This window comes from Zingiber officinale, chromosome 7B (assembly GCF_018446385.1).
Source record: "Zingiber officinale cultivar Zhangliang chromosome 7B, Zo_v1.1, whole genome shotgun sequence".
Taxonomy (NCBI): Eukaryota; Viridiplantae; Streptophyta; class Magnoliopsida; order Zingiberales; family Zingiberaceae; genus Zingiber; species Zingiber officinale.
In genome coordinates this window covers 25,181,424-25,196,733 of record NC_055999.1, presented here as the reverse complement: position 1 = coordinate 25,196,733, position 15,310 = coordinate 25,181,424, and the positions used below count along the sequence as shown (strand labels likewise).

Below are 15,310 nucleotides of genomic sequence, written 5' to 3'. Positions count from 1 at the left end.
GCAATTTCGGATTTCATTGTTGCAGATAACACAATGGCCAAAAACTATAATACTTGTTTGAAATTCTAGACAACAGCAGTCACACCTGAGATGACTTTAAATAAAAGATATATTTAGAGAACATAAAACAAAACAGTTGTTTCAAATATGGCAAATAAAGCAAACAAATACCAAGGAAAAACAAATTATGTGGCAGAAGCTTACATTTGCTCTAATTTTTCATTATTTACAAAATATCCATTATATTTTGTTGACATTTTGTTTACTTGAAAGTATTCATCCTGCAACAAACAGCATATTCAATATAATCTTTCAATGTTAAACCGGCAAAAAGAAGAAAACAGAATTAAAGACATCATTAATCAAATGCAAGATGGAAGACAATCTTTGATGCACCTTCTGATCCATAACTTAAAAGGAACAAGCAATGCATACAAAGACAACTTGGCTGCCAGACGGTAGGTAGGTGCTAGCTCAATTTCTGCTCAGGATATATGCTGCCAGTCAGGGCCTCCTAATAAATGGAAAGACAAACATGACTATAATTTTTTCTGGATCAGTGTTCATACTATTAGTTCAAGCGAACAAACAGAAAGCACAGATGGATATACTTGAGCACAGAGAAGCTGTTAGTCATCCAAGAGGGTCTTCAATATTTATGAAGTGAAACTACAAACCATGTATCAACCATATATTTGTTAAGTCAACACAATATTTGTGTTCGGTAGGTATTTGACAAAAACTAGCAAAAGAACAATATGATTTGATGATGATGATTGCTTCTCAGTTCCCTTATCTATTGATCTTTTTTACATTATTTCTAAAAAGGTGCCCAATTTCCATTAGGGTTCTTGAATCATTAGCTTAGGATTGACAATAAATAAATAAGCACTGCTTAAAGCTAATCTTTTTATGTTGTTCTCACCTCCCAACTCATGATTCTTCCCTTTCTCTTGCAGCTCATAGACCAGATCCACAATTCTTTTTTGCTCGGCAGTGCTGAATACTCCAGTATGCAGCTCGAGGACATTAAGGATATTAACGATCTTGTCATTGACCCTCTCTAGGCATATGAAATCCTTCTTCCTGACAACATTCCTAAAGTGTATTTCTTCCCTCTGCTCCCTTGACAATCCCGTCTCCTTCTTTGCAATCTCCCTTTTAACTCTTGCTGCTCCCTCAATCGAAGTTCACCCTGACTCCTCCGTCTTTTCCTCCTGTGTCATAGCCTCCTTAAGCTTGTCTTCTTGAGCCATGTTGGCCCAAGACATCCAGATTTGAGGGGACTCCGACGAAGACGTCAGATCCGGGTCCTACCCAGTTGGTTGGGCATCGGGAAAGGGGGCAGCAAAGCTAGCAAAGGCATAAGACGCCTGATCCTCCGTGGAAGTGGACCCAGAGGCATCCGCGTCGGCTTCAGCAGCAAACCCTAAAGAAGAGCACCACCCCAGCGAACTAAGTAATCTAGCATTCTTCCAAAGGGAAAGGGATCAACAAATCAAGAACCGAGAAAGGAAAGGCAATACTTGGGCGAAGGGAGTCGATGCGGCTTCAGATAGTGGCGGAGCAGCCGTCACAGAGGGATCGGGTGAGGAAGGGAAGCCAATTGGTGAGAAACTCGGCTGCGATCTCCAAGTCTTTTGGATCGAACTGTTGGAGGAATAAATCGTCGTCCTCCATGAGCAGCTGTCTTCTTCGTTCAACAAGACGAATAGGTTATGAATCGATGGAGGAGTGCCACCTTTGGCGAAGAAGTAGCAGTGGAAGGTCAAAGGGCCTCGTCGAGCTCAGAAACCAGCTCACTAGGGAGAGAGGAGAGCACACAGAAGTGGATGGCGTGAAGAGATCGAGAATGCGAAGGGGAAAATAAGGCGCCTAAAAAATTTGCGGAGAGAGGGAAAGTAAAATTGTGAGAGGGAAAATGACGAAACGAATAAAGTCAAAGATAATGGTTTTATCAAAACTGTTGTCGTAGCCCCTAAAAAAGCATTTAAAGACAACGATTTTAGATAACCGTTGTAAAATGTGTTGTTGATTTAAAAAAAAATTACTCAACGACAACGGTTTTCACAAAACTATTGTCTTTGTATTTTATGAGAGCTCAAAGACAACGATTTTTTCTAAAACTGTTGTCTTTTACCAAATTTATAACAGTTTCATCTAAAACCGTTGTCTTTGTGGTGTTGTCGTTTAAAATTTTTATTGTAGTGGATGATAAGGGAGAAATAGTAGGAAACAAGGCTAAACTAGTAGCAAAAGGGTTCAGCCAAGTAGCAGGGTTAGATTATGATGAAACCTATGTACCTGTGGCTAGACTTGAATCCATCAGGATGCTGCTAGCCTATGAAGCACATAAAGAATTCAAGTTATATCAAATGGATGTAAAATCCGTATTCCTAAATGTGTTCATCAAAGAAGAAGTTTATGTAAATCAACCCTAAGGATTTGAGGATTTAGACCACCCAAACTATGTCTTTAGGTTAAAAAAAATTCTTATATGGACTAAAATAAGTACCTAGGGCCTGGTATGAATGACTATCAACCTACCTAATATCCAAGGGGTTTAACCAAGGTTAAATAGATCAAACTTTATTTATTAAAACCTTAGAAAAAGATATTTTTATAGCTCAAATTTATGTAGATGACATAATTTTTTGTTTAACCAATACTAAATTTTTAAAAAAATTTACCAAATTAATGGAAAGTGAATTTGAAATGAGCCTAGTAGGAGAACTTAATTTTTTTCTTAGGCTTACAAATAAAACAAAAAAAAAAGAAGAAATTTATGTCTTTCAAACAAAATATATTAAGGAATTAATTCAAAAATTTGGAATGAAAAATTTTAAAAATAGAAATACCTCCAATGACAACTAATGTTAAAATTGACTATGATTTAGAAAAAAAATCAGTAGACTTAAAATATTATAGAAGTGCAATAGAAAGTCTATTATACCTAACTGTAAGTTGACCTGATATTTTATTTGCGGTAGGTATGTGTGCTAGGTACTAATCTTATACAAAAGAATCACATTTAACTAATGTAAAAAGAATACTTAGATATATTAAGGGAACCCTAAGTGTAGGACTTTGGTACCCTAGAACTAGCACGTTTGACTTAGTTGGGTACTCTGACTCAAACTAGATTAGGTGCAAACTAGATAGAAAAAGTACAAATGAAAGCTGTCAATTTCTAGGTTAGTGCCTAATAAGCTAGTCAAGTAAAAAGCAACATTGTGTTGTCTTATCCACTACTGAAGCAGAGTACATATTCATGGGAGAATGTGCATCTTAATTACTACGGATGATGCACACTTTAAAAGATTATCAATTAGAATATAAAAATATAAAAATTTCAATTGATAACATAAGTTTCATCAATTTAACTAAAAATTCAATCCACCACTCAAGGACTAAATACATAGAAGTCAAACATCACTTTGTAAGGGATAATATAGCTAAGGGTGATATTGTACTTGATTATGTTGAATCTAAGTCAAACCTAGCTGATATTTTCATAAAACTCTTACTTGAACTTGAGTTCAGTGCACTTAGAAGACAATTAGGTATGTGCTTAGTAGAATAGATTCTAAAAAATTTCAGAATTATTTCTTTTATAGTATTACTTTTTCAAAAGTTATGATTTTTTTAATCAACTTGGTTTTAAAATTCTAGGAAAAATTACTTTATTCAAAATTCCCAATTTTACTAGTATTTTTAAAAGATTGGACTTAGCATAGGTATCTACCCCTAGAAAGCATGTACTCATAGGTTTCAGCTAGAACATCTCACAAGCACACTAGGAATACCTTGCTTGTATATGAAAAAAACTTAGAATGGAGTGAGATGCATAGGGTACTGCCTGGACTTCAGTATACTTATGTATGTGCATCAACATAAGTCTAGACAACAAATATCAAGTTAAATTAGTCAAGTTAAGTTATCCACTTTAGTCAATCTAACTGGAATACTTGCTTAACTTGACTAACCAAGTGAAAGCTTTATCTCATGGTAAACAACTAGTAGCTAAAGGTTAGACACTTGTTTAAGGAAAGTAGATATCTAGTTTAAAGATTTTTTTCTTTTACTTTGAACTCTCATGCTTGGACTCTAGGACCCTAAAGCACTTAATTATTTTTTGGGGGCATTATTCAAGGGGGAGTGAAAGGAGTTAAGGTACTTAATTTTATTTGGATTAAATATTTTCTCAAAGTTTTTTTTAAGTCTCAAATATCCTTTTAAGTTTTTTTGGAAATTAAGTTTTAAAATTTTAACTATTTTTGAAAAGAAAATTTAACTATTTCTGAAAAGAAAGTTTAAACTATTTTTGAAAAGTAGCTTTAAATATTTTATTTGAAAAAGGAAGTTCAAATATTTCTATCTTGAAAAACACAATTTTTACTAAGTTTTTATGAACTTAACTAAGTTTTTTTCAAAAAACTAAGTACTTAACTAAGTTTTGATAAAGCTAAGTATTTAGTTAAATTTTTTTAAGAAAATCTTTCAAAAGCTAAGTATTTAAAATTTTTTAAAATCCTTTTAAAAGATAAGTATTTAGCTAAACATTTTAAGAAAATCTTTTTAAAAGTTAAGCTAAATTTTTTTTGAAATCCTTTCAAAAGCTAAAGTATTTAGTTAAATTTTTTAAAAGGATTTTATCAAAATCTTTTTAAAGATAATTACACTGCTTAAGCTTTAAAGTTTTTAAAAGTTTTATAAAATCTTTTTAAAGCTAATTAACTACTTAAAGTTTTTACAAAGTTTTTTTACTAAATACTTAAGTAAGTGTTTTAAATCTCTTTCAAAACTATTTTTTTTTTAATTCAGGGGGAGCTTAATGTTATAATGATGAAAGAGATTAGAATTTTCACTATCTTTACAAATTAATTTTCTCTTTAAGTTCGTACTTGTTTTTTATATATATCAAAGGGGGAGAGAAAGATAAAAGGTAACGTTAAGAGTTAAACATGAAGCATAATTTTAAAGGGGAGCATAAGGGGGAGTTTTTTTAAAATTATCTCAATTGTTTTTCTTAATTATCTCAATTGCTTTACTTATGCTCATGCTTAAGTTCTTTACATTATTGTTATGTTTTACTTAAGTTTGAACCAGATTGTCATAATAAAAAAAGGAGAGATTATTGGTGCAGGGAGCACCAAACGATCGAACCTAAGTTTTGATTACAACAAAGGGTCCAAAGTTAAGGTTACTTATTATCTAACAAGTGTGATTGAGATTGCAAGAAAGTCCTAAGTGTTCTTAGGCAAATGTCCTAGTGGATTCTAGGTAGGTAAAAAATCCTAAGGAGAGGTAACCCTAAGTAAAGGAAAGTCCTAGCTGCGGTTAAGCATGGAGTCCTGATCTGGAAGATTGGGCGAAGTCTTGATGGGTCGAGCGCTTTGGGCGAACCCCTAGAGTCGAGGATTTTAGGTGAAAATCCTGGTGGTCACGGACCAAGGTTCGGTCGACTGATCAAGACCGAAACTTCCACTTGGTCCACGACCACCAGAATTTTCACCTAGAGTCTCTGACTCTAGGGTTTCACCCAAAGTGCTCGATCTGCTAAGACTTCGCTCAATCCCCCAGATCAGGACTTCGTGCCTAACCACAGCTAAAACTTTCCTTTACCTAGAGTTACCTCCCCCTAGGATTTTTCACCTACCTAGAATCTACTAAGACTTTTGCCTAAGAATACTTAGGACTTTCCTGCAAGCCCAATCACACTTGTTAGATAACAAGTAACCTTAACTTTGGACCTTTTGCCATAATCGAAACTTAAGTTTGATCGTCTAGTGCTCCCTGCACTAGCAGAAGAACTACTCATTTTCACTTTGCAGTTCCATTTAATCCTAATGAAGAATCAACATGTAATATCAAACAAGACAGTCCTCTTGCGGAACTCATTGTGAAATCCAAACTTATCATATGGGATGAGGCTTCAATGATGCGCAAGTTTTGTTTTGAATTTGTGGACAGAAGCATGCGTGATATATTGAGATTTGCAAATCCTTCAAGCTTTCAACTCCCTTTTGGAGGCAAAACAATTGTACTCGGTGGTGATTTTTGACAGATTTTGCTAGGTATTCTGAAGGGTGGTAGATAGGATATTATTCATACAACTATTAATTCATCGTATATATGGAGACATTGCAAAGTTTTGAGATTGACTAAGAATATGTGACTTCAGAATTCAGCTTATGATGAATATGGTGATGAAATCAAGATATTTTCTTATTGGATTTCAAATATAGAAGATGGAAAATTTGAAGAACCAAATGATGGATATAAGATGTTATGCGGGGTTCCGAGTAAGGATCTATTGTACGCAGTCTTACCTTGCTTTTTGCAAGAGGCTGTTTTCAAGATTCGAACTCGTGACCTTTTGGTCACAAAGCAACAACTTTATCGTTGCACCAAGGCTCCCCTTCATATACGACGATAGATATTCCAGATAAAATGTTGCTTAAAGACAATGATGATCCCATTGCAACAATCATCAAGAATACATATCCATTGTTTGGTAGTACAATAATTGATACAACCTACTTTCAACAGAAAGCTATATTAGCACCCACTTTTGATGTTGTTCAGTCCATAAATGAATACATAATATCATTGAACAATTCGGAAGGAAGGTTGTATTTAAGTTCTGATTCAGCATGTCATTTGGATAAAAATATTGATCTATTGCACCACATTCATACACCCGAATTCTTAAATGGAATTAGAAGTTCTAGAGTTCCAAATCATGAACAAAATTTGAAGGTTGGAACTCATGTTATGTTGCTACCGAACATATATCATTTTCTTGGATTATGCAATGGAACTAGATTGATCATCACAAGGCTTGGAAACTATGTTTTAGAAGGAAAAATTTTGATAGGAAGTAATGCAGGTCATAAAGATCTTATTCCAAGAATGTCATTGACCCTTCTGATCCAATACTTCCTTTCAAATTTCAACGAAGGCAATTTCTGTTGATTGCTTCATATGCAATGACAATAAACAAAAGTCAAGGATAATCATTATCTCATGTAGGATTTTTTTTTTTTTTTTTTTTTTTTTTTTTTGTTGGAAGAAACATGTTTTCAGTCATGCATGGCTAGTTGTAGGTCACTATATCTAGAGTTATAAATTCTAAGGGCCTTAAAATTTTAATATGCGATGTCTGAGATAACTAAGAAAGCTCAACGATAAATGTTGTATTTAAGAAAAATTTTTATAATTTGTAATAATATTTTTTCGCATTTTAAACGCATTAGTCACAGTTAAATTAATTTGTTCTTACGTTGTAATTGCGAGAGCAGATCTCCTGGTCCACAAATTGTGGACCAGGGAATGGTCCACTACATGTGGACCTTTGATTTGAATGAACCCTACTTATTTAAAGATGGGGTCCATTCAAATCAAAGGTCCAGATCAGTGGACCATCCCCTGGTCCGCAATTTACGGACCAGGAAATCCCTGCTGTGTAATTGCATAGCTAAAAAAATTCATATTATCTAATTTTTTATCATATTTGCACGAATGAAATACTAGTTGTAATAAATAAAAAATTATAATTTTTTAAATACTAAGTAATAAGATTGAACTGATTAACGTAATTTTACCTTGACACTGTTTAACATTTTTCCGATTTAAAGTTTTGTCGCTGCCTCCGACCTCCCTCCGCCCGCCATCTTCATGTTCGATGATCTCGCAGACTTCTTGCCCATGGCCGACTTCTCGACGCTCTCACAACTGTCTCCCATCGGCACCAGGAGCTGTGGTTAGAAGGGATCGCTCTCCCCTTCTCCTTCCTATTCATCCTCTTCCTGCTTCCTTCCAACCAAAGCCACAGAGGCGAATGGTTCTAGTCCTTCCAACCAGCATGTGAAGAACCTCGAAGACTTGAGTTGGGTGATTTCATCTGCCGATATGACTATAAATGAGTCGAATCGAGTCGATTTGAGATGTTTAAACTTGTAAAATAAGATAGCCAAGCGAGCCAAGCCAAGTCAAGTTTTAAATGAACCATACTTTTGAAATGATTATTCAAGTTTAGCTTAATTTATTTGTTATGAGCTTGAGTTTGTTTGAAGTTTGACGAACACTTAGTCATTTACAGTTCTATCTACCGACAAGGGTAGGGCAACAGTTATCATCCGCTTTACAACATCTGGATCCGACTGAAGGCATAGGGCCCTAATAAAATTAGGGTGCATTATTATTAAAAAAATTAAATAGATTTAATAATTAAAATTTATAACTAACAATACTGCTCAGCTGTATCATGAAATCCAGATTTTGCTTGTTTCAATTTCTGCTTCTCCTCAATTAATTCCCACTACTATTCTCATTTAATTATATATTACTTATAATTATTATATTCTCTCATTTTAAAATTCTATATAAAGCTATAAGATTGAATTTTTTTTATCTCATTATATAATTAGTTAATCATCTCGGCTCATTCTTTCATTAGAACTATTTTTTCTTCCCTCTTCATTGATTCTCTAAGAGGACTTCTTTCTCCTCCCTTATTCGATAATATTTTTTTTCACTCTTTTCTTCTCCTTCGAAAGTTGTTATTGTTTGTATAAATGATAAATTATGGATGAAATGGATTATGGATCTAAACATAAGTTAGAAAAATATAATATTAATAATTGTATGAGATTTTTTCCCCTATTTTTTCTGTTCGGTGCAACCAAATTACTAGTTGAGATAGCAATAGCTTGAGAAATAAGAAAGTTAGAAAGTTTCTATTTTTTTTCTTTTTTTTTTTTTTTATCTAGGGTCTCATGGAACCTTCAGATGGCCTAGACAACATCCTCTTCTATTTCCCACTAGATATTATCAAATTCCTCATCCACTATGCTCTGAGTGTCAAGGCTTGGGATACCGTCATTCAACAAAGAGTAATTTATACCGAGAAACAAATTAGCACATGCTTTCACACTGAATTTTAATTAACCCAAACTTTTCTACTTGTAGATTGCTTTTACAAAGCAGAAGAATTTCGGGAAAGAAGTGAGGGAGCTCAAGTGGGCCCATGCTCAAAGAACATTGCATGGTTTGCAACCACCTGATACTAAGATGTTCAATGAAAGGAGTGGCATCACAGAATTGATTCAGATGGCAGAAGAAGCAAAATTAAAAGAGGAGCTGAGATTGCAAAGTTAGTTCTATTCTCTTTTCGCTCCTGCATTCAATCTGTGACATGTTTAAGTTTTCGATTGTTTTAGCACTGATCCTTCATGTGTTTCACGGTGGTTTTTAACTGGTTTTAAAATGATACTTTGACATTAAAGTCCAACTAGTTGCCTGCCACATTCAATCAGTACTTGCAACATGTTGCATGCTGATTTTCCATGTTCTTTTCGCCAGCTTGGGACATCGATAAGTTTCGACATCTTGCATGTGGTTTATTTAAGACTTATTTGTCATGTTCTCCTAATGCTATTTCGAGCAAAGTTGAAAAAAAAAACAAAAATGTGCATGTGCATTTTTTTTCCACTAACACTTTGCTGAATTTACATATGATACACTGCTGTAATGGCACATTTTTGTGATGTTGCTTCCTAACTTTATGCTACTGTTGAAGAGTGAAAGTAATATTTTCTACTGTTGAAGAGTGAAAGTAATATTTCTGTCACTCAAGTCGTAACCCATCCTTCTATACTTTTTGACCTGAGACTTCATGTCTTTGAAACTAATAGTTGCAAGAGCCTAGAAAGTGAAATGATTTAGCAATATATACACTAAGAACAAAAATATTGTAGTTTCTACCGCAGCAATCTTTTCTTGTTATCCAATTTTAGATTGTGACATTTAAATTTTTTCTACCATTAGGTCTATTGCTTACATTCAATTATGTTGGCATTACTTCTTTACATTCATATTCCTGCCATCTCCCTTTTCCACTCAATAATTCAAATAAGCTGACCTCCTCAATATAGCATCTTTGACTCTCATTTTAAGATGTTAATGCAATAGAATAAAAGAAAAGGCATTAGATTGTCAATATTTGCTCTCCATGTAGTATATGGCAAATGGTGTATGATGTTTATGTTTATATGCAGTCTATCAGGATTTCTCATTGGTGTAATTAGCATTCCTTCAAATTTATCTCATACATCTTCTATCTACATAATGTCCACATGTATTTTGTATGTTGGAATCTGGATACTTGTCTCACCATCATACATGTCATCTGAAAAACCACTTACGTACATTTACAAAATACTTACTTTACATAGGAAAATTTTAAAATAATTAAATCATGTATGTATTTCTGATTTTAACTTTATCAATCGACTGATATTATAAAATAATTAAATCGATTTGATTTTGTATTAAAATAACAAATTTTTAATCATATCGATCGAATGAGTTTTGAAATCAGTCAAATTGATTTATTTTTTATTTTTTAAAATAAAAATTGATTTTATATTAAATCAGTTAATAGACCAAACGATCTCGGATTGATATAAAATTAGTTCCTATGTATTCGCATATCTCTCTTGATTATATCTATGCCCTTAAATATTAATTTGACGTTTAGTACATCAGCCGATTTTATCTAAAACCGATTGATGTAACAAATGATCTCAGATTGACATAAAACTAGTTTCTATGTGTTCCTCTACCTATCCTGATTATATCCATGCCCTCAAATGTCAATTTGAGAGAGTAATGATTTGTTGAACACAAATATATTTGAAAAATTTATTTCGTGTTCAAAAAATTATTGCTCTCAATATATTAGGTCAAATTGATGTTTGAAGACATTAATATAATCAGAAGAGGTAGACGAACATATAAAAACTTGTTTCATATCAATATGAAGTTATTTAGTCCTCAGACTGATGTTGAATTGAAAAGCATAGAAATTGGGACTCATATGCTCTATTTGATTAATATGATTAGTTGATTGGCGTCGAACAGAGCACGCGAATCTTACTTGCTTGTGTTCTTTTCAAATTGACTGATCACATCAGTCGAGCAGAGTATTTGAGTCACACTCACTTCTGTGCTTTTCAATTTGACATCACTTGATTAATGTCTAACATCAATCGACTGATCATTTCAGTCGAACAGAACAAGTGAGCCTCACTCGCTTATGTTCTTCTTCAAATCGACATCAGTCGATTTATGAAACTAATCAATCGACTAATAGTCTGATCTAAATGTGTTTTCAAAGTATCAGTCAATTGATTCCCATATAGGTCGGACCTGAGCACAGTCCCAAGAGTCAACTGTCTCAGGGCCTATCATCTTAGGGGGCCCAATAGTTGGAGCACAATAGAGGGTCTTTGTAATAATCGAGCTACACTTTTCAAGGACTTAATTATAATTTTAAAAACTTTATGTAAAAGTGTAAAATAATAAGTTGAACCCTATTTCCCCTTTTTCTTCCACATGTTCTCGATTTTTCACTTCCCCGCCGCCAGCAGCTAACGCCGTCGGTCCACACTGCTGCTGTCGTTTCACGTCGCTGACTCGTCGTTGTTCCACGAAGCCACCTGTGATGCTTCTCCTCCCCTTACTATTGCGGTCTCTTGTCGGTTGTTGCCTTCTATCAAAATTTTTGAACAAGAAAGCATCGATCGAGGCTCAACATTCATGATTCAACAATCGCAACACTACCTAAGTTGCTGAGTGCTGACTTGTTGTTCACGTCATCGTCGACATTTCTTATTTTCTTTCTTTCCCATTCATCGATTCCAATTTCCAATCATTTAGTGCAACTATGCAAGGTTTGTATGATCGTATCTTCTCTAGTGGGTTTGAATTTGATGATGTTTCAATCTGGGGTTTTAATGCTATAACCCTATTTCTCTTTACTTATTGCAGAAATCAGAACTTGTCTTTGCTGAATTTGTTGTGTTTGGATTAAAGCTTCCATTTATCTGGCACAAGATTAAAGATTAGAGCTTCCATTTCTCTTTACCTAAGGTTCGATAAGGTATGAGACACAAGATTAAAGCTTTCATTTGTATCTTTCAATGCCGCTGGATTTTTTTTTATTATTATTTTGTCTTGATAATTAAGATCATTAGTAAGAATTGGAATCTTGTTTCTATCTTGCATATTTGGTTACAGTTAACTAAGGGGAGCATAATATAGGCAAAAATATCAAATTGGAAATTCTTCCCTTGATCAGGTGAGTTTTTCTTGTAGTTAATGTAATTCCTTAGAAAAATTTGGACAACATAAGACTATAAGAGTTTTAATATTTGATAATTCTTACACATTTTTTAGGTAAAATATATAATTAATGGCTCTCAATCCCAAACATCTATCTGGCTATCAGAATAGAAAGAGAAAGCAAAAGGAAGAAGCATTAATTCAAAGTCAAGCAGGAAATATTGATAAATATTTTTCTAGTAATAAGAGAATGATGGTAGAAGAAACAATTGATAATCCAACGAATGTGGAACAAGAGAATGAAAACAACATTCATGTTGAAGAACTTGATCAATCTTTGGATATAGAATTGATTCAAACCCTCAATGTAAATGAATCGAATGATGAAGATGATGTGGATGCGGTTAATAATCAATCTGAAAATCAAGAGACTTTGTTTCCACTTAATATTCATGATCCAGAAAATTCAGATAAGATTGATCAAAATATTCGGGATTTTTTAATTGAAAGGGGTTCAAGTAGAGTTGATGGTGTTTTATTTCCTAAGGACAATAATGGTAGACATTTTGATGCATCACATTACAAGAGATTACAACCTAATGGCGAAAAAAAAGATAGAAAGTGGCTTGTGTATTCAATTTCTTCCGACAAAGTATTTTGCTTCTGTTGCAAATTATTCAAAACTCAAAGTACCATGTACAAAATTGGTCAATTGGCTAATGAAGGGTACAAAGATTGGCATAACTTGAGTCGTAGTCTGAAAAATCATGAAGCAAGTAAGGAACATATTGATTGTATGATTAATTGGATTGAATTGGAGAAAAGGTTGGAAAAAAATAAGACAATTGATGATAGCATACAAGTAGAAATCAACAAAGAGAAGGAGCATTGGAGACAACTATTAAAGAGGATAATTGCTATTGTGCATAGATTGGCAAAAAACAACTTGGCATTTCGAGGAGATTATGAGAAAATTTATGCTGAAAACAATGGCAACTTTTTGCAAATGATTGAAATGATAGCAGAGTTTGATCCAATAATGAAAGAACACATTCGTCGGATACAATCAAGGGAAACTCATTATACATATCTTGGTCCTAAAATCCAAAATGAGTTGATACAGATGCTAGCACATGAAGTGAAAAAATCAATCATTGCAAAAGTTTAAAAGGCCAAATATTATGCAGTTATACTAGATTGTACTCCAGATGCAGGTCATGAGGAACAAATGTCCCTTGTAATACGTTGTGTGGATGATTCAGCAAGCTCTGCAGTGATAGAAGAATATTGGGTTAAATTTTTGAAGGTAGATGATACATCAGGACATGGACTTTTTACTAAGTTAAAAATTGTGTTGAAAAATCTTGGACTTAATCTTGATGATATAAGAGGCCAAGGATATGACAATGGATCAAATATGAAAGGAAAACATTATGGAGTGCAGAGAAGATTATTAGATATTAACCCTAGAGATTTCTATACTCCTTGTGGATGTCACAGCCTAAATTTGGCATTATGTGATATTGCGAATTGTTGTCCTCAAGCTATGTCATTTTTTGGAGTAATACGACGGATATATAAATTGTTCTCATCTTCTACCAAGCGATGGAAAATTTTCAAACATCACGTGGAAGGTTTAACACTTAAGTCATTGTCACAAACCCGTTGGGAAAGTCACGTTGAAAGTGTGAGACCGATAAAAAAACAAATTTCAAAGATAAGAGATGTTTTACTTGACTTAGCAGACATGGGTGATGATCCAACAGGAAAGAGTGAAGTTGAGTCTTTAGCAACACACGATCTTGAAAATTTTGAATTCTTGGTTGGTTTGGTAATTTAGTATAAGTTGTTGCATTCAGTAAATATTGTAAGCAAGATTCTCCAAGCTGAAGATGTAGATATTGATGTTGCTATTAAACATAAAAAGGGTCTTATGTTGAATTTTGAAGAATATAGAGAACATGGATTTGAAAAGGCTGTTAATGAAGCTAAACAAATGGCAAATGAATTGGGAATTGAAGCTTCATTCAAGGAAAAACGTATTATTAGAAGAAAAAAATAGTTTGATGAAACTGTTACAAATGAGGTAACACAATCAGCGGAGGAATCTTTCAAAGTTAACTACTTTCTCTTTTTGATTGATCAAGGGTATTATTCTCTACAAAGCTGGTTTGAACAATTTAAAAAATATGAAGAAACTTTTGGATTTTTATTCAGTTTGGAGAAATTAAAGTGTGTTGATGATGATAATTTGTTAAGATCTTGTGAAAATCTTGAACAATGTTTAAAGCATAATGGAAATTCTGATATTGATGGACATGAGTTATTCATGGAGTTAACTCTTTTGAAGCATTCTTCACCAATAGAAGCAAAAAGAGCAATAGACGTGTTGAATCATCTCAAAGATGTGGATGACTGTTATCTGAATGCTTATATTGCTTACAGAATTTTGTTGACTATATCAGTTATAGTTGCAACTGCCGAAAGAAGTTTCTCGAAGTTGAAATTGATCAAAAATTATCTTCGATCAACTATATCACAAGAAAGATTGAACGGGCTGGTCATGCTATCAATTGAGAAGAAAATTGTGGAATATCTTGATTACTCGTGCTTAATTGATATTTTTGCATAAAAAACGACAAGACGTGTTATATTTAAGTGAGTATTGGTAATATCTATAATTTATTATTGTTTAACTAAATTACATATATTGTATATACAATTTCAAATTAATATTTTGCTTTGTATTTTGTAGGTCTTAATAAAGAATACTTTTGATTAAGAAAAATTTATTGCAGGGGCCTAATTTTGAAACTTCGACTCAGGCCTACGAAAACTCAGGTACAACCCTGTTCCCATATCAATCGACTGATTCTCTTATCTCAACATTCTCAAGAACTATTACCTTATGTCAGATAAATCTCTTGTTCACTAAACTTTCATGCTTGGAGCCTGCTTGTCTCTTCATCCACCTTTGCATCCGATCCTTGATCTACTCAAGTTCCTTCTTTTGCCAAGAAGTTGGTCTTTAACCTTCTGGAGTTTTCTTACGTTGCTTCCACTCTCCAACCTATAAGAATTTTTTCCTACACACTTATCACACAATTAAGATCTCCTTTCATTAGTCTAATGTTAAATGTTTTCAAACACCAAAATTGTATTTCTTGGGCATAATTACATG

The 15,310-nt window shown here is 33.5% G+C and overlaps 2 protein-coding genes across 2 annotated transcripts; both read left to right on the top strand.

The window, feature by feature from the left end:
• The first annotated feature begins 12,382 nt into the window (after window positions 1-12,382).
• Window positions 12,383-13,297, top strand: LOC122004260 (zinc finger MYM-type protein 5-like). Its single transcript, XM_042559176.1, has one exon. The coding sequence runs from the start codon at window positions 12,383-12,385 to the stop codon at window positions 13,295-13,297; it is 915 nt and encodes a 304-aa protein (XP_042415110.1).
• Window positions 13,298-13,876: 579 nt separating this feature from the next.
• LOC122004259 lies at window positions 13,877-14,761 on the top strand. Its single transcript, XM_042559175.1, has 3 exons — window positions 13,877-13,960; window positions 14,057-14,168; window positions 14,277-14,761. The coding sequence occupies exons 1-3, from the start codon at window positions 13,877-13,879 to the stop codon at window positions 14,759-14,761; spliced, it is 681 nt and encodes a 226-aa protein (XP_042415109.1).
• Window positions 14,762-15,310: the final 549 nt, after the last annotated feature.

Coding starts and splice junctions, on each gene's coding strand:
- LOC122004259 (XM_042559175.1), top strand. CDS start 13,877: ATGGGTGATGATCCAACAGGAAAGAGTGAAGTTGAGTCTTTAGCAACA. Junction 13,961..14,056: donor TTGAATTCTTGGTTGGTTTG/GTAATTTAGTAT, acceptor AAACATAAAAAG/GGTCTTATGTTGAATTTTGA. Junction 14,169..14,276: donor AGCTTCATTCAAGGAAAAAC/GTATTATTAGAA, acceptor TGATTGATCAAG/GGTATTATTCTCTACAAAGC.
- LOC122004260 (XM_042559176.1), top strand. CDS start 12,383: ATGGTAGAAGAAACAATTGATAATCCAACGAATGTGGAACAAGAGAAT.